Source organism: Phyllobates terribilis, unplaced genomic scaffold, assembly GCF_046119375.1.
Source record: "Phyllobates terribilis strain yellow unplaced genomic scaffold, ASM4611937v1 Scaffold_5__5_contigs__length_657084704, whole genome shotgun sequence".
Lineage (NCBI taxonomy): Eukaryota > Metazoa > Chordata > Amphibia > Anura > Dendrobatidae > Phyllobates > Phyllobates terribilis.
In genome coordinates this window covers 416,555,583-416,577,444 of record NW_027362765.1, presented here as the reverse complement: position 1 = coordinate 416,577,444, position 21,862 = coordinate 416,555,583, and the positions used below count along the sequence as shown (strand labels likewise).

Sequence of the window (21,862 nt, the reverse complement as noted above, 5' to 3'; positions counted from 1 at the left end):
TCACCTGGGAGCGCTCACCAGCCACCTGCCTGCTGTCCTTCTACCCAGAGACTGTCACTGTCACTTGCCGTGAGTACCCGTCCTTCTACTCAGAGACTGTCCCTGTCACTTGCCGTGAGTACCTGCCCTTCTACCCAGAGACTGTCCCTGTCACTTGCCGTGACTACCTGCCCTTTCACCCAGAGACTGTCCCTGTCACTTGCCGTGACTACCTGCCCGTCTTCCCTGGGAGCCACCCGCTTCCTTACAAGGACTGCGCCCTTGTATAGTTGCTCAGAGGTTCCGCCTCCCAGACCCATTACAGTTTGCTCGGGCCATGGAACCCCGTGGCACCCAAGCTCCCTCGCTCTCAGACCTATGTCATGAACTGTCCCGTCAGAGGTCCCAACAGGAGTCCATCCTGAGTCACCTGCGGAATGTCAACTCTCGCCTGGACACTCTGACTGCTCCACCAGCAACCACCGCTAGTGTCATGACTCGCAACCTGGCAGCGCCGCTGCCCACCAATACCACAATATCCTGCCCTGGACCCCGGCTTTCTGCACCTCCTCGCTTCGGAGGTGACTCCGCTCAAGCTCGGGGCTTCATAAACCAGTGCATCCTGCACTTTGAACTCTTGTCCCACCAGTTTATCTCCGACCGGTCCAAAGTTGCCTTTATCATGTCCCACCTCACGGGGGAGGCTCTGGCTTGGCTAAATCCTCTATGAGAGAGAGGAGACCCCCTGGTGTCCGACCTGCCAGCCTTTCTCACGGCTTTCTGGAAAGTCTTCAACGAACCCGGACGGAAGACCTCATCCGCATCGTCTCTGCTATGCCTCCATCAAGGGAATCTCACCGTGGGCCAATATGCCATACGGTTCCGTACCCTTGCTTCGGAGCTCGCCTGGGATAACGACGCCCTGGTGTCTGTCTTCTGGGAGGGTCTGTCCGGCCGTATTAAAGATGAACTCACCGGTCGGGACATTCCTACCACTCTCGACGACTTAATAACACTTGCCACCCGGATTGACATCCGGTTCCAGGAGCGCGCCAAAGAGGTCACCCGTGAGAGGAGGTTTCCACGTCTAGCCCCTACTTTCCAGAAACTCGTCACTCCCTCCGTTACTCCCCAGGCACACTCACCTGAGCCTATGCAGGTCGACCAGACCAAGATGATCAAAACCCGTCAAGACTTACGCCGTGCCGAGGGGAGCTGCTTCTACTGTGGCAGTAAGGAGCACCGGATCCGTTCCTGCCCAGAGAGGTCGGGAAACGCCTGTGTCTAGGATCGCTCAGAGAGGTCGCCCTAGACAAAAGTAAACCCTCTCCATCCCTGATGCTGTCAGTCTCTATCATCTGCGGAGAGAACCGCTATTTCGAACTGGCTCAACTTGACTCAGGAGCTGCTGGAAATCTGATCTCTCAATCCCTGGTAGAGAAATACCGCATTCCCACCAAACCTCTGGCCGTACCTTTATCTGTCGCCGCCGTGGATGGGGGCCTCTTACCACATCCCATCCAACTCATCACCGAATCTCTATCTCTACAGGTGGGAATTCTGCATTCTGAGAGCATTTCCTTTCATGTTCTGCCTGGACTCTCTCACGCACTCTTGCTAGGTCTACCTTGGCTCCAGAAACATGCACCTGTGCTTGACTGGCAGACCGGAGAAGTCCTTCGCTGGGGACAGGACTGCCATAAGATTTGTCTAGTTCCCGTTCATCCTGCTCGTCCTTCTCCTACCCCAGTCAATCTACCCGGTCTACCGGTTCCCTATTGGTCTTATGCGGATGTCTTCAATAAAAAAGAAGCAGAGACATTACCCCCTCATAGACCATACGACTGCCCAATCGATCTGATACCCGGCTCTACTCCTCCCCGTGGGCGTATCTACCCTTTGTCCGCTGCAGAGACCCGGTCCATGTCAGAATATATTGAGGAGAATCTGGCAGGGGATTTATCCGGAAATCTACCTCCCCGGCGGGAGCAGGCTTCTTCTTCGTCAAAAAGAAGGACGGCTCACTCCGACCATGTATAGATTATAGAGGCCTTAACCAGATTACAGTGAAGAATAAATACCCCCTCCCGCTCATTCCTGAATTATTTGACCGTCTGAGGGGGGCTAGAATCTTCACCAAACTGGATCTCCGTGGGGCGTATAACCTGGTCCGTATCCGTCAGGGGGATGAGTGGAAGACGGCATTCAACACCCGGGACGGCCACTATGAGTACCTTGTAATGCCCTTCGGTCTCTGTAACGCTCCTGCCGTCTTTCAAGAGTTGGTCAATGACATCTTCCGTGACCTTCTCTACTCCTGCATGGTGGTGTACCTGGACGACATCTTGGTCTTCTTTCCGGATCTTCCTACTCACCGGAGGGATGTTCGTCAGGTCCTGCTCAGGCTCAGGCAGAACCACCTCTACGCTAAATATGAGAAGTGCATCTTTGAGCAGACCTCTCTTCCATTTCTGGGCTACATAATTTCTCAGACCGGCCTAAAAATGGATCCTGAGAAACTGTCTGCCATCCAGAAGTGGCCCCGACCAGAGGGGTTGAAGGCTATTCAGCGGTTCCTGGGTTTCGCCAACTATTACCACCTCTTCATACCGCACCTCTCTTCCCGGACTGCCCCTATCTCTGTGCTCACCCGTAAGGGCACTAATCCCAGAAGATGGCCACCCGAAGCTGAGGAGGCCTTTCTTTCCTTAAACAGGCTTTCTCCTCCGCCCCGGTGGTGCATCGTCCGGACGGCAAAAAACTATTTTTCCTAGAAGTTGATGCTTCCTCCTCCGGAGCCGGGGCGGTACCTACCCAAAAGTCATCTTCCGGAAGAATGGTAACCTGCGTTTTTTTCTCCAAACTCTTCTCCTCTTCTGAGTGCAATTATTCTATTGGAGACCGAGAATTGTTAGCCATTAAGCTGGCACTGGAGGAGTGGCGTTACCTGCTCGAGGGGGCTCTTCACCCGGTAATAATTTACACGGACCACAAGAACTTGGCTTACCTTCAGAGCGCCCAGAGACTTAACCCGCGCCAAGTCCGGTGGTCCTTGTTTTTTGCCTGCTTTGATTTTGTTCTTCATTTTCGCCCAGCACACAAAAACATCAAAGCTGACGCCTTGTCCCGATCCTTCCTGGTATCTGATCTAGAGGAGGAACCTAAGCACATCATTGATCCCGCCAGAGTAATGCAAGTGGCTCCCGTGAATCTAAATCGTCTCCCTCCCGGAAAGACGTTCGTAACAGTACCTGATCGGAAGAAGGTCCTACACTGGGGTCACTCGTCTAAGCTAGCTGGCCACGCCGGTCAGAAAAAGACCCTCCAGCTCATTACCCGGCATTACTGGTGGCCTACCCTGCACAAGGATGTAATAGACTTTGTTTCAGCCTGTGTGTCCTGCGCCCGCAACAAAGTTCCGAGACACCTGCCAGCTGGTCGCCTCCTTCCTCTTCCAGTACCTGCTGCCCCGTGGCAGCATATAGCTATGGATTTTATAACGGATCTCCCTGTCTCTGCCGGTTGTACGGTCATTTGGGTGGTCGCTGATCGCTTTTCCAAGATGGCGCACTTCATTCCCCTGCCGGGCCTCCCGTCTGCACCCGAACTGGCTAAAGACTTTATCCGCCACATCTTCCGTCTCCATGGCCTGCCCCTCCACATCGTGTCAGATCGTGGGGTTCAGTTCACCTCACGCTTCTGGAGAGCCACATGTAAGTTGCTTGACGTCACTCTGGACTTCTCCTCCGCTTACCACCCACAGTCCAATGGTCAAGTGGAGCGGATCAATCAGAACCTGACCAGTTAACTCCGGCACTTCGTTAATGCCCACCATTCGGACTGGGTGGATCTCCTACCATCTCTTACAATAATCACGAGAGCGAATCTTCCTCCAAATCCCCGTTTTTTGTAGTCTTCGGTCAGCATCCTCGGATCCCGTTTCCCGTCTCCACCTCGGTGGACAATCCGGCTGCGGAATCTCTCGTTAGCGAATTCTCCTCCATTTGGGAGAGTACTCGATCCGCACTCCTTCAGTCGTCCGAGCGGATGAAAAAACACGCTGACAAAAAACGCCTGGATCCTCCACAATTCCATCCTGGAGATAAAGTCTGGCTCTCGTCCAAATATGTCCGGCTCAAGATTCCCTCCTACAAGTTAGGGCCTCGGTTCATCGGCCCACTGGAAGTTATCAAACAAATCAATCCGGTGGTCTATAAATTGAAACTCCCGGCCAACTTACGGATCCCTAACTCCTTCCATGTATCTCTCCTCAAACCCGTAGTACTTAACTCTTTTTCCAAGTCTACAGGTACGCCCCCTGCTCCGGTTTCCGCTGAGAACGAATTTGAGGTAGAGAACATTCTAGCCACCAAAAGGGTAAGAGGAAAAACCTTTTTTCTGGTAGATTGGAAGGGGTTTGGTCCTGAGGAGAGAACGTGGGAGCCCCGGGAGAACATCCATGCCCCTCTCATCCTTGATAAATTTCTCTCTGGCCTAAAAAAGGGGGGCCTAAAGGGGGTGGTACTGTAGCGTCGGCGTCCCTGCCTCCTGCTAGGCAGGGACGCTGTTCCCCTCACCTCTCCGCTCCGTGCCCGGCGTCTTCCTCCCGCTCTGCTGGCAGCGCGCGCTGCTTCCCGGCCATGGTGCTTAGGGCGCGCGCGCTCCCCCTCTCTTAAAGGGGCCGCGCGCGCCGTCCTAAGGAGTCCCCGGCCAATGGCCGGAGGACTTCACCATATATAAGGCACCTCCTCCAAAATGGAGGTGCCCGAGCAATGTTGTTGCAAAGCCTTCACTCTGCTTCAGCCCTCAGGTCCCGTTACCAGTTACCTGCCAGTCACCTGCCAGATTCCTGCTGGTTACCTGCCAGTCACCTGCCAGAATCCTGCCTGCTACCTGCCAGAATCCTGCTTCATACCTGCTTGATATCCGCTTACCTGCTTGCAAGCCTGCAGTCTGACGGTCTGCCTTCCTACACCTGTCAGTCTGTCTATGGACCAGCCAGCCCGCTCATCTGGGAGCGCTCACCTGCTACCTGCCTGCTAGCCTACCTGGAGGCTCTGCCGTCACTTGCCGTGACCACCTGCCTGTCCAGAGACTCTTGCCCGCTCACCTGGGAGCGCTCACCTGCTACCTGCCTGCTAGCCTACCTGGAGGCTCTGCCGTCACTTGCCGTGACCACCTGCCTGTCCAGAGACTCTTGCCCGCTCACCTGGGAGCGCTCACCTGCTACCTGCCTGCTAGCCAACCTGGAGGCTCTGCCGTCACTTGCCGTGACCACCTGCCTGTCCAGAGACTCTTGCCCGCTCACCTGGGAGCGCTCACCTGCTACCTGCTACCTGCCTGCTAGCCTACCCGGAGGCTCTACCGTCACTTGCCGTGACCACCTGCCCGTCCAGAGACTCTTGTCCGCTCACCTGGGAGCGCTCACCAGCCACCTCACCCAGCTCACCCAGCAGGGTATTTAGCCTCAAACTGACACCATTCTGATGTTTGATTTTGATATCTGATCATGTCCTAAAATGGACACTGTACATAAAGTATAATGCACAGCCCTTAATGATCCATAAAGTATAATGTACCTCATATGCATTCATATAGTATAATGCATAGTCTATAGTCATCCATAAAGTATGCATCTCATTGTCATCCATAGTCATCCTTAAAGTAAAAAGCACAGCCCATAGTCATCCACGTAGTAGTATAGCCACTGATAAAAAATAAATAAAAATACTCACCTTCCCTTTGCTCCCTCGCCGCATGGTGTCCTCTTCTGAAGCCAGCAGCTGACTTCAGGGTGTGACAGGAGCGCATGACGTCACTACCATGCTCCACGGTCATGTGCACGCCGATGTCAGCTTCTGGCCTCTGATTTGCCAGCAGCGTGTACTGCGGTGCACGGACCACATGGGTTTGTGCGGTGCAATACACTTTAGCTGGATGTGTGTCCGAGTCCACACATCCAGTTGAAGTTTCTGCTGGCATCAGCGGACCCCTGACCTGCAGGGCCCGGTTGCAGCTTTTAATTGTAAAACCATAGAATTAAAATAAAAGTTGTAGTTAGTTTTTCTCATGTGTGTGTATATTGCCATGAAAAAAAAGTTATTTAACGATTAAAGAAGCACTGTCATTTTTTATCCTCCTTATATATTGCAGTCATCATGTTATATGGCATCGTATACAATATATTTATAATTGCTTATTTTGCCTTTCTACCCAGCTAATTATTCTCTTTTCTCTGCTCTATGTAGAAATAGGAAGTCTCTTTTCCTTGCATTTATCATCCCCCTCTTTAACTTCTGATGCAGCTGCTCCTCCTCCCCCTGCCAGAGACTTTTGCGGTGACTTACGACTCGTGCAGGTAAAATTTACCTCCCGTTTCTACATAGAGCTTAGAAGGAGTTTAGAAGGATTCAACTAGTCAGGTGTTAGAGGCAAAATGGATTATGAAAATAGACTGTATACATCCCAAAGGCATAAATGAGGTCTTGACCTTTGCCCCTTTCTTGTAACTTGCTTTTGTGTCTTGTTTTAATCATGCATTATTTTATGTTGTTTTTAACCTCTCACAATTTCTTTACTTTCATTTGCAGGCCAACTTTTCTGTCTATATTTCAGACCATCTTGAGAGACTTCTGGACTGGTGGACAAACCTTCAGCAGGACCTGTGTTGCCTGTTCCGACTTTCTATTCACCCCCCTCTGAAGTGTGCTGCTGGTCGCAGTCCCCCACTCCGGGGTTCTGACGATCACCACCGAACTCCTATGCTACTATTTAATATAATTCTTGATTTTTTGTGTTTACATCTATTGACCTCCGTATATACAGTATTTATATCTGCACTGCTCAAAAAAATAAAGGGAACACTCCAATAACAGATCCTAGATCTGAATGAATGAAATATTCTCATTGAATACTTTGTTCTGTACAAGGTTGAATGTGCTGACAACAAAATCACACAAAAATCATCAATGGAAATCAAATTTATTAAGCAATGGAGGCCTGGATTTGGAGTCACCCCCAAAATTAAAGTGGAAAAACACACTACAGGCTGATTCAACTTTGATGTAATGTCCTTAAAACAAGTTAAAATGAGGCTCAGTATTGTGTGTGGCCTCCACGTGCCTGTATGGCCTCCCTACAGCGCCTGGGCATGCTACTGATGAGGTTGCGGATCGTCTCCTGTGGGATCTCCTTCCAGACCTGGACTAAAGCATCTGCCAACTCCTGGACAGTCTGTGGGGCAATGTTGGTGGATGGAGCGAAACATGATGTCCCAGATGTGCTCAATTGGATTCAGGTCTGGGGAACGGGCGGGCCAGTCCATAGCTTCAATGCCTTCATCTTGCAGGAACTGCTGACACACTCCAGCCACATGAGGTCTGGCATTGTCTTGCATTAGGAGGAACCCAGGGCCAACTGCACCAGCATATGGTCTCACAAGGGGTCTGAGGATCTCATCTCGGTACCTAATGGCAGTCAGGCTAAGTCTGGTGAGCACATGGAGGGCTGTGCGGCCCTCCAAAGAAATGCCTCCCCACACCATTACTGACCCACTGCCAAACCGGTCATGCTGAAGGATGTCGTAGGCAGCAGATTGCTCTCCACGGCGTCTCCACACTCTGTCATGTCTGTCACATGTGCTTAGTGTGAACCTGCTTTCATCTGTGAAGAGCACAGGACTAGAGATGAGCAGTGTTCGACTAGAACTGTTCGCCAATCTCAAATTCGAGCTGTTTTGGGCGGTGTTCGAGTCGTTCGACGAACGCGAACGATTTGCAAAAAATTCGGCTGTTCGAGGTTATGTTCGATAACTGTTCGTGCACCAAAAGCGTGTCCTGCATGTCTGGCGCTATTTAGAGCACCAATCATGCCGGTATTGTCTGCCACTCACTGTAATGCCACAGCCATGGTTGTTGTGGCATTACAGTGGTTGCCCAAATCGGTGGGAACAATGCTCACAGTGAAACACGAAAAGCCGGCAATTCAGCAGCGGCATACACCGGTACCCGACAACTTAGAACCGAAAGAATAGAGTAGCACACATAGATTAGATAGATAGAAACATGTCAGTCACATATATAATAAGTACAGTGACAGTGTTGGTTACTGTACTTGTCATTTAGTGTAAAGGATTTATTAAAAAAAATATTAGTGTTTTCATGCACCTTCTCTTTTTATAAAAGGCCGGCCGGCCGGCAATTCAGCATCTGTACCCGACAATTTATAACAGAAAGAATAGAGCATCACACATAGATTAAAATGGGGGACCCCCCAAAAAATGATGTGGGGTCCCCCCTATTTTAATAGCTAGCAAAGGCTAGGCAGACAGCTGGGGGCTGATATTAATAGCCCAGGAAGGGTGCTATGAATATTGGCCCCCTCCCAGGCTGGAAACACCAGCCGTCAGCCGCCCCAGAAATGGCGCATCCGTAGGATGCGCCAATTCTGGCACTTAGCCTCGCTCTTCCCACTGCCCTGTAGCCGTGGCAGTGGGGTAATAGGGTTGGGGTTGATGTCAGCTTATAATGCCAGCTGTCATCAAGCCCAGGTTAGTAATGGAGAGGCGTCTATAAGACACCCCCATTACTAACCCCATAGTCAAAGTTACAAAAAAACACAAACACCCAGAATAAAGTCCTTTAATTGAAATAAAGACACAATTCTTTATTGTTCTAAATTAAACCATACTTACCATCACGCCCATTCCAGCCGAAGCCAACGATCTCCTGCAATAAAAGTAAAATAATAAAGCAACATCATCCTTACCTTTCCATGGTTCCCACGACAGCTTCAGCTCTGCTACATTCACATGACAGGCTGGACCGCAGCAGAACGCTGCCATCCAGCTTGCCATGCCGCAGAGACTGAGAAGCGCAGGCATGCTTGCGCTCCTCAGTGTCTGGTTGTGACGGCATCCAGATGAGCCGAGTTCATGTCCAATGAACTCAGCTCACCTCATGCACGTCACTGACAGCGTGGGAAAATTCTCCTGCGCATGCGGTGAGTGCAGGAGAATTTTCCCACGCTGTCAGTGACGTGCATGAGGTGAGCTCATGTCCAATGAACTCGGCTCACCTCATGACATCAACCCCAGCCCTATTACCCCACTGCCACCGCTACAGGGATGCGCCATTTCTGGGGCGGCTAACGGCTGGTGTTTCTAGCCGGGAGGGGGCCAATATTCATGGCACCCTTCCTCGGCTATTAATATCAGCCCCCAGCTGTCTGCCCAGCCTTTGCTAGCTATTAAAATAGGGGGGACCCCACGTCATTTTTTTGGGGGTCCCCCATTTTAATAGCTAGTAAAGGCTAGGTATTCAGCTGGGGGCTGATATTAGTAGCCTGGGAAGCTCCGTGGGTATTACCCCCTTCCCAGGCTTCAAACATCTGCCCCAGCCATCTGCTTAACCTCCGCTAGAGACTAAAATTAAGGGGAACCCCACGCCAATTTTTTTTTTAATAAATCCTTTATTTTAACACTAAATGACAAGTACAGTAATCAACACTATCACTGTACTTATTATAAATGTGACTGACATGTTTCTATCTAATTAATCTATGTGTGATGCTCTATTCTTTCTGTTATAAATTGTCGGGTACCGATGGTGAATTGCCGGCCGGCTTTTTTAAAGAGATGGTGCATGAAAACACTAATATTTTTTTTAATAAATCCTTTAACACTAAATGACAAGTACAGTAACCAACACTGTCACTGTACTTCTTATATATGTGACTGACATGTTTCTATCTATCTAATCTATGTGTGATGCTCTATTCCTTCTTGTCTAAATTGTCGGGTACCGGTGTATGCCGCTGCTGAATTACCGGCCGGCTTTTTTAAAGAGAGTGTCTTCTGAGCAGTTTGTCAACTTTTGGACACCTTTGAAGGTGTTTTCTATGTGTTTCTATGTGTTTTTGTTTGCCTGCCATTGGTTTTAACGGTGTTCGACGGTGTTCGACGGTGTTCTAAGGTGTTCGATGAACAGTTCCTCGAACATCCCGGTGTTCGACGAACCGATCCGGACCCGAACACTACGCGGGTGGCTCAACACTACACAGGACGCCAATGACGACTTTGCCAATCCTGGTGTTCTGTGGCAAATGCCAAGCATCCTGCATGGTGTTGGACTGTGAGCACAACCCCCATCTGTGGATGTCGGGACCTCATACCACCCTCATGGAGTCGGTTTCTAAGAGTTTTTGCAGACACATGCACATTTGAGGTCATTTTGCAGGGCTCTGGCAGTGCTCCTCCTGTTCCTCCTTGCACAAAGGCGGAGGTAGTATTGCTGCTGCTGGGTTGTTGCCCTTCTACGGCCCCCTCCACGTCTCCTGGTGTACTGACCTGTCTCCTGGTAGTGCCTCCAGCCTCTGGACACTACGCTGACAGACACAGCAAACCTTCTTGCCACAGCTCGCATTGATGTGCCATCCTGGATGAGCTGCACTACCTGAGCAACTTCTGTGGGTTGTAGAGTCCATCTCATGCTACCACGAGTGTGAAAGCACAACCAAAATTCAAAAGTGACCAAAACATCAGCCAGAAAGCATTGGTACTGAGATGTGGTCTGTGGTCCCCACCTGCAGAACCACTCCTTTATTGAGGGTGTCTTGATAATTACCAATAATTTATCTATTGTCTATTCCATTTGCACAACAGCATGTGAAATTGATTTTCAATCAGTGTTGCTTCCTAAATGGACAGTTTGATTTCACAGAAGTTTGATTTATTTGGAGTTATATTCTGTTGTTTAAGTGTTTCCTTTATTTTTTTGAGCAGTGTATTTCTTTTATTTTTTGCTATGTGATTGTCTCCATGCTTCACTTAGCAAATTTATATTGATTGACTCTCTTTTTGATCTTTTGTTACACTATAGCCCTTTAAGCATTGCACATTTTTCACCAATTATGCTATTCATATTGTAGTCTCATATTGTTGATATATGTGCACATTTGTATGTGTTTTTACACATTCGCACTTTACTATACACTGTCACTTTAATAATATTGTAATGCTTTTTTCTCCCTTCTTTCTTACAGCTCCTTGTCACCTTTACATTACTTTGTCCCCTACTTACCCTCCCTGCACAGTCCTATTTGAAGCACTCTGGATTTTTATTTTTGTTTGTCACTCACTGCACCTGGCTACCAAGATTTTATGACTCATGCACAGGTATTTATTATTAATTTCCTTGTCCCTTGTGTCCCGTTTTTTATCTGATCCTATTGCAATAAGCCATAAGCCTTTATACTCTTATTGCCTCTAAAATATCTCTATCTCCCATACATTTATCTAGATCCCATACATTTATAGTATCCAATCAACTTTGTGCCTTGCTCCTTTGTCCCACTCTTGTGTTTTTTAACTAGCTGTAGTGTACGCTCCTGATGGCCGCCTGGTGGCCGGTTGCCGTGGACACATGTTCCTATATCTCCGCACTCCTCTCCCCCTTTACTGACGCGCCGGCTGAGGGCATGGACCTGCTACACCGGATCCATGGCTTCCCGTCCCTGCCACGGCCCCCGGAAGCGCCGCACAGACCGCAACCACAGGAGCTAATTCACCTCCTATATAAAAAATCACCTGCTGCTCCCCCTGACACAAAACCCCCCGAGGAAGCGGAATGCAAAACGCGCATTAGGGCTCATCCACATCCTACTAAGGTTGTATTTCAGGTTGTAGATGTGACGCGTCCCCTGGGGTCGTGGGGTAATCAGTAGCCGGCCTGGTCAGTGCTGGGGATGTCATGGTGGCAGTGACTCGGTCCGTGGCCTCGGGCGGTTAATTAATGGGAAAGTAAAAGGGGAATAAAGTTTTTAGAGAAAATGTTCATGACGCCACCTGTGGCATATGGCTATATGGGGCCGCCGCTGCGGTGCAGATCCTCTGGAGCTGATGGTGACTCAGCAGAGTTGGTTCAGCTCTCCACAGGTAGATCTAAGCTCCAGGGCAGGAGATAGTGATGCTATGAGGTAGATATTGTTGGTGCGGTGTAGCGCAGGACTGGTGATGGTGTAGCAATTATTCAAGGACACATTGGGGTGCAGTCTTCAGATTTTACTCACAGTTGTTAAATTCCTCAGGTTACACTTTCTGGATTATAACCCCCCACGTCGTCCTGTGTCCTCCGGGGTGGTGATCCAGCAAACTCTCAGGTATCTCAGGAGCACTTGGACGGGACCCCGTTCTATGTACCTTTCCAGGTCGTCTCACTGCGCTGGCTCTCACCCTCCTGCCCTGTACCTCACAATCAGTCCCAAGCCAGTGGCCTCGGGCCTTGTCGGGCAACTTGCAAATCCCCTTGACCCTATGTGGTCACCTTTTCAGAAATATAACTGTGGATTTTGGCTGCAACACCTTGAAAATGCTGCATTTTACGATTGGCTAGCTGAGCCTGGTTGTTCTCCACTAGTCTGGGGTCGGTCCCCTTCTGCGGCCTGATCCCTCCACGGAAGTGTGAATTCGGGCACACGGGTGGCTTCTTGCACTCACCGTGCCCCTAGTATCCCTTCTGTCTCTGGAGCCTTTCTCTCTGCTCCCATCTTCTCTCACTCTCTCCTCCTGGACCTCTCTGACTAGGCCCCACTCCTCTGCTCTCCTGAGCAGAGCTCCTTCTGAGCTCCCACTCCCAACTGTCTCTTCTCTGTACTGTCTCAGAATCCCCTTCTAGATGTTTCTATCGGTCTTTTTATACCCTTTCTGTCTGTGCTCCCCTGATCTATTTCCTCCACCCACCTCCTGTAACTAGTTCCACCCTCCAGCTCAGCTAGGGACCAGGGACTGTGCTCTCCCTTAGGAGCAATCTCATCCTTCCCTCCTGAAGTGGAGTGTATTGGATGTGGGTGTGTGGGTCCCGGGTAGTACTCCATCCTTACCTGAGAGTGGAGTACCACACCTCTGGGTGAGATGCAGTACCTCTATGGCAACTGGACCCGCAGGGGCGCCACAGATGCACATTATATGTCTCTGCCTGGGATTGATATGGGTCCTTTTTGTTATATACTTCATGTTTTGATGCAGTAACGGCATTATTTGCTTTATGGGCTAATATTTTTTTCATTTATTGTTGGTATATTTACATTTTCATTTCTTTATATTTTATATGCATTATTATTATTATTCCTTGGATAATATTTTACGTATAAGGGCACCAGCAGTGACTGTTTCTACCCCTCAGGATTGCATCTATTTTTTGACACACTATTTTTACTCTGCACAAGCACTATCTAAATTATTGGTGTATTATGCCATACTTTGCCCGTTATGCTGTCATGCTGCTGTGTATCTTATATACCCCTATGGGACCATACCCCTTCTTCTCCATGCAACCACTTGCTAGTTTTGCCTAGGTTAATATACTCCTTATACAGACGTTGAACTTTGGTGTTGCTTCTGGTCTCCTTTTTATTGTGTTCTTTATTTCTTGATATCTGCTTTTATTGATTGCTCAAATAAAGTTTGCTTGATTTTTACTTTATATGCTCATGTTTCCTATATATGCATTCTGTTTCAGTGACCATATTGGTAATTGTGGGGTTTTGGAGTCATGCAGTAACATTATTGGGCTTCTTACCTGCCGCAAACATCCAGATGAAAAGATTTATCTGTGAGGACAACTTCGGATGGTGCACTGATATTTACCTCGAATCTCTTTGAAGCTAAATGAAATAGAATTGTCAATTGTTACAAATTTTCACTACTGTTTAATATCATTTTTTCCTCAAGGCGGTACGTTATTAATACTTGTGTTATTAAAACTTGAATTATTAATACTTGCTACTGCATATACAAACGTGAACCTAGGTAAGCAGGACTGATTTTACATTTAGGTATGGCCATGTGCAATGCAATGACAGTGAGATACCTGATGCCTCAAGTTTATGTGCTCGCCCTTTCTACAATGCGCCGGTGATGTGAACTTTTTTGCATCATAATTTGCTTTCTTAATGTTTATTTAGGAAAATGTAGTAAAAAATATTGCTTATTGGGTATTTTGTATTTTTGGACAACATTGTATTTTTTTTAGAAACTTTATGTATCCAGGCTTATTAAATTCATGGTTTATTCTTAAAGTCCTCGTACACATTAAGCAAAAATTGGCTGAATCCGCTGAGATTTCGATGGGATCAGCCAATCATTCTATGTGCATGAAGGCCTCTTGACTGTCAGATTTTGTAGGGAAACATATGGATCGGGCACTTGAAATTGCTCTTGTTTGGCAGGGAGACCAGTCACTGCCATATGACAGTGGCAGCAGCTTTCTCATAGAGAATACAGGAATGCTTTGCTAAGACAAATGTTCCTGTGTATGGGAGAGTTTGGAAGGATAGCTGTTGGCCCAACAATATTTTAGCTGACAGCTTTCTAACATGCATGGCCAGTTTTGGGTTAAGATGTCAATATTATTGGTGGGTTATATTTTCATCGCCTCTGTCCATCAGCGGATTCAAGGAACACAAAGGAAAACAAAGAAAACAAAGAGTGGGCGCTACCAAAGATCAATATGTTCTACAGCAGAGCATCACACACATGTGTAAGGGCTCATTCAGACGTTCATGTTTCATTGACTTTTACTGATACAGCATATAGTTATGATTCTGTTCGGTGATCTACAAAAAGAAATCAAAACGGAGACTGGTCCAATTTTAACCATGTTACTGATCAGAATCTTCAGTGCAAGTCTATGGAGGTGTGTAAAATTCAGACAGCACAATGACTAATTCAAAATAATAAGTATCAAGTCGGGCAGAGAACTAAAATAATAGATAATGTCATGGTCCTTCATTCAATCCCTTGAGTTTATGTTCTGTGGTCGGTTTCTCTTTCAGTCGAGCCACGGGATACACACCTTTTCTCTGGGCTTTTGGGTTATGTTATTCTGGCTGAAATCTGTGTAGCTTAACACAGGTGTTTTCATTTGTCTGCCTATCACCTTTTGGGTGCAGCTTTATATTATGTTCCCCTGCTGGCGTTTTCTGCTTGTGATAGATTCATTTGGATGATCTGACATTCTATTGCTGTTTAGAGCCAGTCTGTGAGTTTCCAGCAAAGGGTTTTCACTTTGCTGTCTCTTTGCTATAATTTGCTCCTACCTTCTGTTTAAGGAAGTAGGCTGCATATTTGCTAACAGTATTTGCTTTATTATTTGTTTGGTATTTCATTATTTTCTTTACTCACTTTGGGATTCTTTGCTTTGTTCAGCACACCTCTCCTTTTGTATGTAATTCACACTCTGCTCTGACCTCCGGTTCTTTAGAAGAAACATTAAGCAACTCGACAGTCTTTTAGGCAGATTGGGTCCAAGTCGCCATCTCTTAGTCTGTGGTTATAGCTATCTCTGCACCTGCAGGTACCACAAGGGACTTGCGGAGTCAGGACATCAAGTCTGTACAAGAACTGTCAGGGTCACTTGCAGTTTTTTAGTGTATAACCTATTATTCCTGAGTGATTTCTACACAGGCATAGCAGATAATAGGTCCACTTTTCGCACAAAGGTGTACACTCACAAAGAACCATACAGGCTAAGTAAAATGAATAATCAAGGTGCAGGATGTGTGAAAATTGATGTTCCCAATATTTGGAAGTATAGGACAATATTTCCGAGCTAATAGTCTCAGTGGGAGAGTCACGTGTTTTGCTTTGTAAAGGCAGTTTTCTCGGGGTGATGCTAACAAATAATTGTCAATACCTGATCAGACATAATGAGTTGGATCTATAAACTCAATTGTTAGTCTAATGTTTGTGGAGGCTATAAGGATAGGCCATCAAATTTGAATAACCCCTTTAAAGGGTTCATTCAGAAATACCAAATTGTGGCCATGTCCATAGTATAGGTGATAAATATCAGAATGGTGGCATTTTGGCAACCCCACCGATCTGCTAATTGAAGGGAGAGGGTGTTCACTCCTTAATTGTTTAAAGGCACACCCTTCGTCCCATTGAAGTGATCGGGACTCAGGTGGAATAAGAATAAACATCCAATTTTACACTTTATTCCTGGATAAACCATTTGATAGTTTTGAGAAAACTTGATCTTATCTTTTTTTCAGAGGGGGTGGGGATGAGCGGATGGAATATCATAGCAGAAAAACTTTCTATTTTGATACCTGTGTATTGACCCTGTATGGCAGCACAGTTTTGGTATTGAGAAGAACAATTGGCATTTTCTGGGTTCTGAAAGACATCATATTCTCCTCTAGGTACATCATTTATCATGGAGAATATGTGCATAACACATCATGTTACAGAGAAAACCCCAATTTGTTCTCTCCATGTGCATCTGTATTCACATGTATAATTGGAAAACATGTGATAATTATATTTTATCCTTATTATATCTTTTTTTAACTTATTTTCACATCACCTTACCGTATTTATCAACTTTAAACTCTTTTTCACAACCATCAGGTATGTTAATTTTATAACTTCCAAAAGCTAATTCATTGGCCAGGTGAAAGGTGAATTCAGCAAATCCTTGCTTTGTTGTTACCTCCAGCCACTGTGCTATGCGGTTTTTATTTGGATCCTGCAGAAAAGAGGGAAATTATTGTTTACTTATAAGCTGCTTAGGGTTGGATAAAAAAGAACCAGATCAGATCAAACCTTTCAGTTGATCCATTAATGGCCATGACCCACAATGATCTGGATGATTTGGAGAGCGGTCTCATCGGTGATGCGACCGCTGTCCACACCAGCCGGCTCACACTGAGCAGTGTGTGAGAAGCTCTGCCTGTGACAGGCGGTGACATCATTAAGGTTACCGCCAGTCATACGCAGCCGTGTTCTCACGCTCTGCTTAGTGTGTTCCGGCTGACGTGGAGAGTGGTCACATCACTGATGTGACCGCTCTCCAAATCACCTGAATCGCCGTGGGACATGGCCATTAATGGATTATCATCAAACCGGGGAGGAATATAGTGTTTTATCATTTTTTGTCTTTTACAGTGGGACATGGGCATCAATGGATTATCAGCGGAAAGGTGAGTATAACTTTGCTTTTTTATATTTTGTGAATGAATGGGTAAAAGAGGGTGGGGAGTTTTTATTTCAAATAAAGGAGTCTGTGCTTATTTCAATTAAAGGACTTTACTCTGTCTCTATATTTAGTAGAGTTGACTTAAGGGTTAGTAATTGGGGCATCTGATAGATACCTCTCCATTACTAACCTGTGAGCTTGATGTCAACTGACATTACAAAGCTGACATCAACCCCACAGCAATCACCCTACTTGCCACCACACCAGGGCAAGTAAGAAGAGCCGGGCAAGTGTCAGAATTGGTGAATCTAATTGATGTACCTTTTCTGGAGCAGCTGCTCCAGCTTGGCTTGGCTGGCTGTCGAAAATTGGGGGACCCCAAGCCGTGTTTTTTAGTTATTTATTTAAATAATTAAAAAATACCGCGTGGGAACCCCTCTATTTTTGATAACCAGCTAATATAAAGCTGACAGCTGGGGGTTGCAGGCCACAGCTGTCAGCTTTACCTGTACTGGTAATCAAAAATAGAGGGAAACCCACACTATTTTTTTCAATTTATTTATTACACAGGCGCCGACTCATGAATTCTCTCATCAGCCTCGGCTGTTCTCACAGCTATCAGCCAGAGCAGGTGTGGGATGATGAGAGTAGTACTCTCATCAGCCAACGCCTGTGACCAGTGGTAACCTTTGTATTGCCAGTCATAGCTGTTGGCTCACATGCTGTCATCTGACAGCGCAGAAACCGCAATGCTCTGACTGGCAGTAACAATCTTACAGCCGATCAGAGTCTGTGACAGAGTGGGAAACAATAGATATTTGGGCCCCCCCATTCATCTGAATGGGGTCTGGGTTCGAGTTCAGGTACTTGAACCAAACTTTTTTAAAATGTTCGGCCAAACCCGCCAGACCCAAACATCCACTGGTTCGCTCATCACTAAACAGAGCCAGCCACACTGGTTCATGATCAATTCAACCTAATTAATCTCTTATATTGAACCTAATAGCATGATCTACCTCTGTTAATTAATTAGAGCATTTTTCAGTAAACACTGATTTCTAGCAACCCCAATGTTAAGGGACCATTGCTACCATAAATGTAAAATCAGCATTTCAATCTTGTGTTGCTACATATTTTAATTAGCTTAAATAGTCAGAATGGCATGCACTTAGTGCTGCGTAGTCCAACCCAGCCAGAAGATATCACAACCATAGAGGTGCGGTTATAGTGTTTTTAGTGCCTCTCTGCCTAAACTGTATGTAATTTTCTGATGATTGTTTTCATGTGTTAATCTTCTGTAGTGCACCACTCAACAGCCTCCCAGGATCCTGTCTGCAGGGGACAGTGCATTCCTGAAGACTGACAGTTCAAACTAGCGACATAATTGTCCTGCTGGTCTGAACTGTGCACTCTTCGAATCTGCATCAACATCAGAGGAATGCAGGGACACTGAAGCTGATTGGAAGGTGCACTCTAGTGATCTGTTCAGGTTTAGATCTGTGCTTACAGGGCTAAAACTGGTCTTATTATCACCAGTCCAAAGACTTGTGCAAGAAATTTCACGATGCCGAAATATAACATATCTAGTTATGGGAGAATGTACGTCATACTTACTATTATTTCAACCGCACGAAACTGAAAAAAGAAAAAACTATATTATTACATGTAAAATACAAATAGTAACAAATATGAATGTTGTAACACGTCTTGTATAACATTTATTATAAAAAGTCTCTTAAAACTACAAGCAAACCCCATATGGTCTGATAATCCTGCAGACACGTCGCCCCCTTATCTGCTTCTTCGGGGGCGGATGACAGGAAGGAGTACCACATTATTGTAGGAACAGACTACAAATATTTGTAGTCTGTAACTATGGAGGTAGATAGGTCTGCATGATAGTTAGAGACACAAAGCATTAGGATATTTTAAAAAATGCCATAGTTCTTAGTGTTGTATTTATTGTTGCAGCAATAAAAGTTGTGTGCAAATAGCCTGTATGTGAAACATATAATGAGTAGATGATTCAAACATAGTCAAAGAAAAAGTTGAAGAGGTTGACCACTATTGGACCACATTAGCTTAATCACCTCTGGGCGCCATAGAAAAGAAAAACAATGAATACTCCCTTCCCACAGTGGGGCTGATCCAACCATGTAGGCTCAGCGTGGTTCAGGTGACATTATTGTATCACTTGAGTGGCCTCTTATTAGTGAACTCTAATTAACTGCAACCCTTACTATCTCATCAGAGTGGACATCCAGTGTGATGGAATATTGCTGAGCTGCTGCTGATCAACGGTCACTGTTTGCCTGCAGCGGTCACTTGACACAACAATGTCACCTGGCCCACCCAAAATAGCAGGATGGACATCACTAGAGTGGTGTTAATTTAGGAGGTGAGTATAGACTGTTTTTCTCTTCCATGGGTGGTCCAGTAGTGGGGTGGTCCAGTAGTGGACAACCCCTTTTAGATGTTATCCATAGCAACCAATCAGAGTCTATTTTTCTCCAGCTTTATTTTCATAGTATTTATGTATTTCTTGTACATGTTTTATAGAGAGAGACACAATAGATGATGTGAAATAAACACCACTACTTCTAATACTATTACTATAATACAATTTGAGAAGGTACAATTAATTCTAGATTAGTAATGATTCATAATTAGAGAATGGAGAAAATCTATTGAGACAGGAGATGACAACTGGTGCTCATAAACTTTAATGGAGGGGACGGGGATGAGGGTGGAGCTTGAGGAAGATACAGACATTCTGCTGCAAGTTCTCCTGAAACAACAGTTACACTTTCAAGATTTGTCACATAGTGGCACACCAGAGGTCAAATACTGAATACTCAGCTCCATTTCTCCCATTATCATTTACTAGACTGTAGCTTCAGCCTTTGGCAGAATATGGTCACTTGACTACTCTGCAGCACTGGTATAAGCCATCTGATGCTGCATACTACAACTGCCAATTAGAGATGAGCGTTGTTCTACTCGAACTGTTCGCCAATCTCAAATTCGAGCTGTTTTGGGCGGTGTTCGAGCCGTTCGGCGAACACGAACAATTTGAGAAAAATTCGGCTGTTCGAGGTTATGTTCGATAACTGTTTGTGCACCAAAATCATAACTGGATTTTTTCTCAGTAATGATGAAAATTAATGTTAATACGCAGTTTGAGTGTACAGCGGGGCGGGGGGAGGGGCAGGGGATGGATCTCTGCAGGAACAATGAAGATCTCCATTTTTTTTTTCTCTTTCCCGCATTTACAGTGGGGAGGTGCAATCTGTCAGCCTATCAGCAGCGCACATGTAGCACCCTGAGGATTCGACTGCTACAGGGGTATTGCACCTCAACCCAGAGGTGTGATATTCCACTCCCGGGTAAGGATGGAGTGTGGAACTGAGCTCGGTAGGCTGCATGCACTACACACATCCCATTTCCGGGGAACAGACCAACGGTACTCCCACTTAGAAATGTGCAGGTACGACCGAGTCTGTTCCTGGCTGGAGTGGGAGGGGGGTGGAACATCCCAAGTAGTGTAGGGGCAGATAGGGGGAGCAGCCTGGGTAAAGATAGGAGCTCATTGGGTGCTGGTCACCTGAGCTCACACATAGAGGGAGTATATAAGGTGGGCACCATCAAAGATCAGGGTCAGTCTGTCAGCCTTTGCAGAGAAGTAAGAAGCAGAGGAGCAGAGCAGCCCCAGAGAGAGAGAGAGGAGAAAGCAAGAGAGACCCAGAGGGGGAAACAGAAGAGAGGACTCTGAGACCCCAAATCCAATCCACGGGTGAAGAGTCGGCATCAGGGTACCGGAACCCAAGCTGGTGGGGGCAAAAACACACCCCAGCCAGAGACCGGAGGCCGTGGGCAGCGTCTGCCACGGCCACCCACCACATCCACCCCGAAGGCATACCACGTGGAGGGTCAGGGAACCCAAGGCCAAGGGTCTCCCAACAGAAGGCCCGAGGGAGCTGGACCTGGGTGGATCACTAGTGGGGACGGCCAGAGAAAGGACAGAAGGAGAGCTCAGGGTCACGCTCCGGACTCGCTTGGGGGTTGGCTGGATCCAGGACCTGGTGGATGCAGCACGGCTCGGGAGGTCACTTGAAGCTGGAGTGACCGGAACATCAGCAGTGAGTAAATACCCTTAACTGCATAACCCGACTCTGTCTTCCTTTAACATCTATGCTGCACCACCACAACCCCCATTCTCTGCACCTGACCCCCTGAGGCTATACCCCACCCGTTGGGGGTTATACCATCAAAAGCTGCACCTACACCATCAGCCTCAGCGGACCCTGCTGCAGCGGCGGCCATAGTGACCGCAATACAACGGGTGGCGTAGTCGACATTAAGAACTTATTAACATCTGTAGGACTGCCACATACAACTGAGTTTGACACCCTGGGCACGGACCGGGTCACAGCCACTCGGAAGACTACAACTCCCATCTGATCCGGCTCCGGATATTCCCCCTAAAGAATATGGCCCAGGGGGCGCGTCAACTTTGGCGTAGTCGGCAGGATTACGTGCCCGCAACAACCGGGTACTGCGTGCCTGAAGAAAAGAACGAGTTTACCTCAAAAAGAAGTCTCCTGCCGGTTCCGGAGGGTCCCCGCCATCGGACCCCATCACAGGTCGATTCCTGCCGGTTGTCCGCCATTAACAGCTTTTTCCCGCCATCTGCAGAGTTTCCCGCCACTGGGAAGCGATTCCCGCCATTTCCAAAGGTTTCCCGCCTTGGAAGAGCGGACGCCATTATGGGCGTGCCAGAGGGTGGCGAGAGGCCACCTCCCATCGTGGGCCAGGACCGAAAATGGCGCCAAAAGTGGAAACCGCCCCCACCAACAGAGACTGTGATGCTAGAGGTGTCTGTCAGCGTGAAAGAACAGCCCCTGGAG

The 21,862-nt window shown here is 47.1% G+C and overlaps 1 protein-coding gene across 3 annotated transcripts in view; it reads right to left on the bottom strand.

Moving 5' to 3' along the window:
• LOC141273397 (alpha-2-macroglobulin-like protein 1) overlaps positions 1 to 21,862 on the bottom strand; it is a 302,764-nt gene that overhangs the window by 247,094 nt on the left and 33,808 nt on the right. For all 3 annotated transcript variants that reach the window (XM_073685165.1, XM_073685166.1, XM_073685167.1), the window contains exons 5-7: positions 18,570 to 18,590; positions 16,349 to 16,505; positions 13,554 to 13,638 (exon numbers count right to left, since the gene is read on the bottom strand). In XM_073685165.1, the coding sequence (XP_073541266.1) occupies positions 13,554 to 13,638; positions 16,349 to 16,505; positions 18,570 to 18,590 (263 nt within the window). The remainder of the gene's footprint in view (positions 1 to 13,553; positions 13,639 to 16,348; positions 16,506 to 18,569; positions 18,591 to 21,862) is intronic.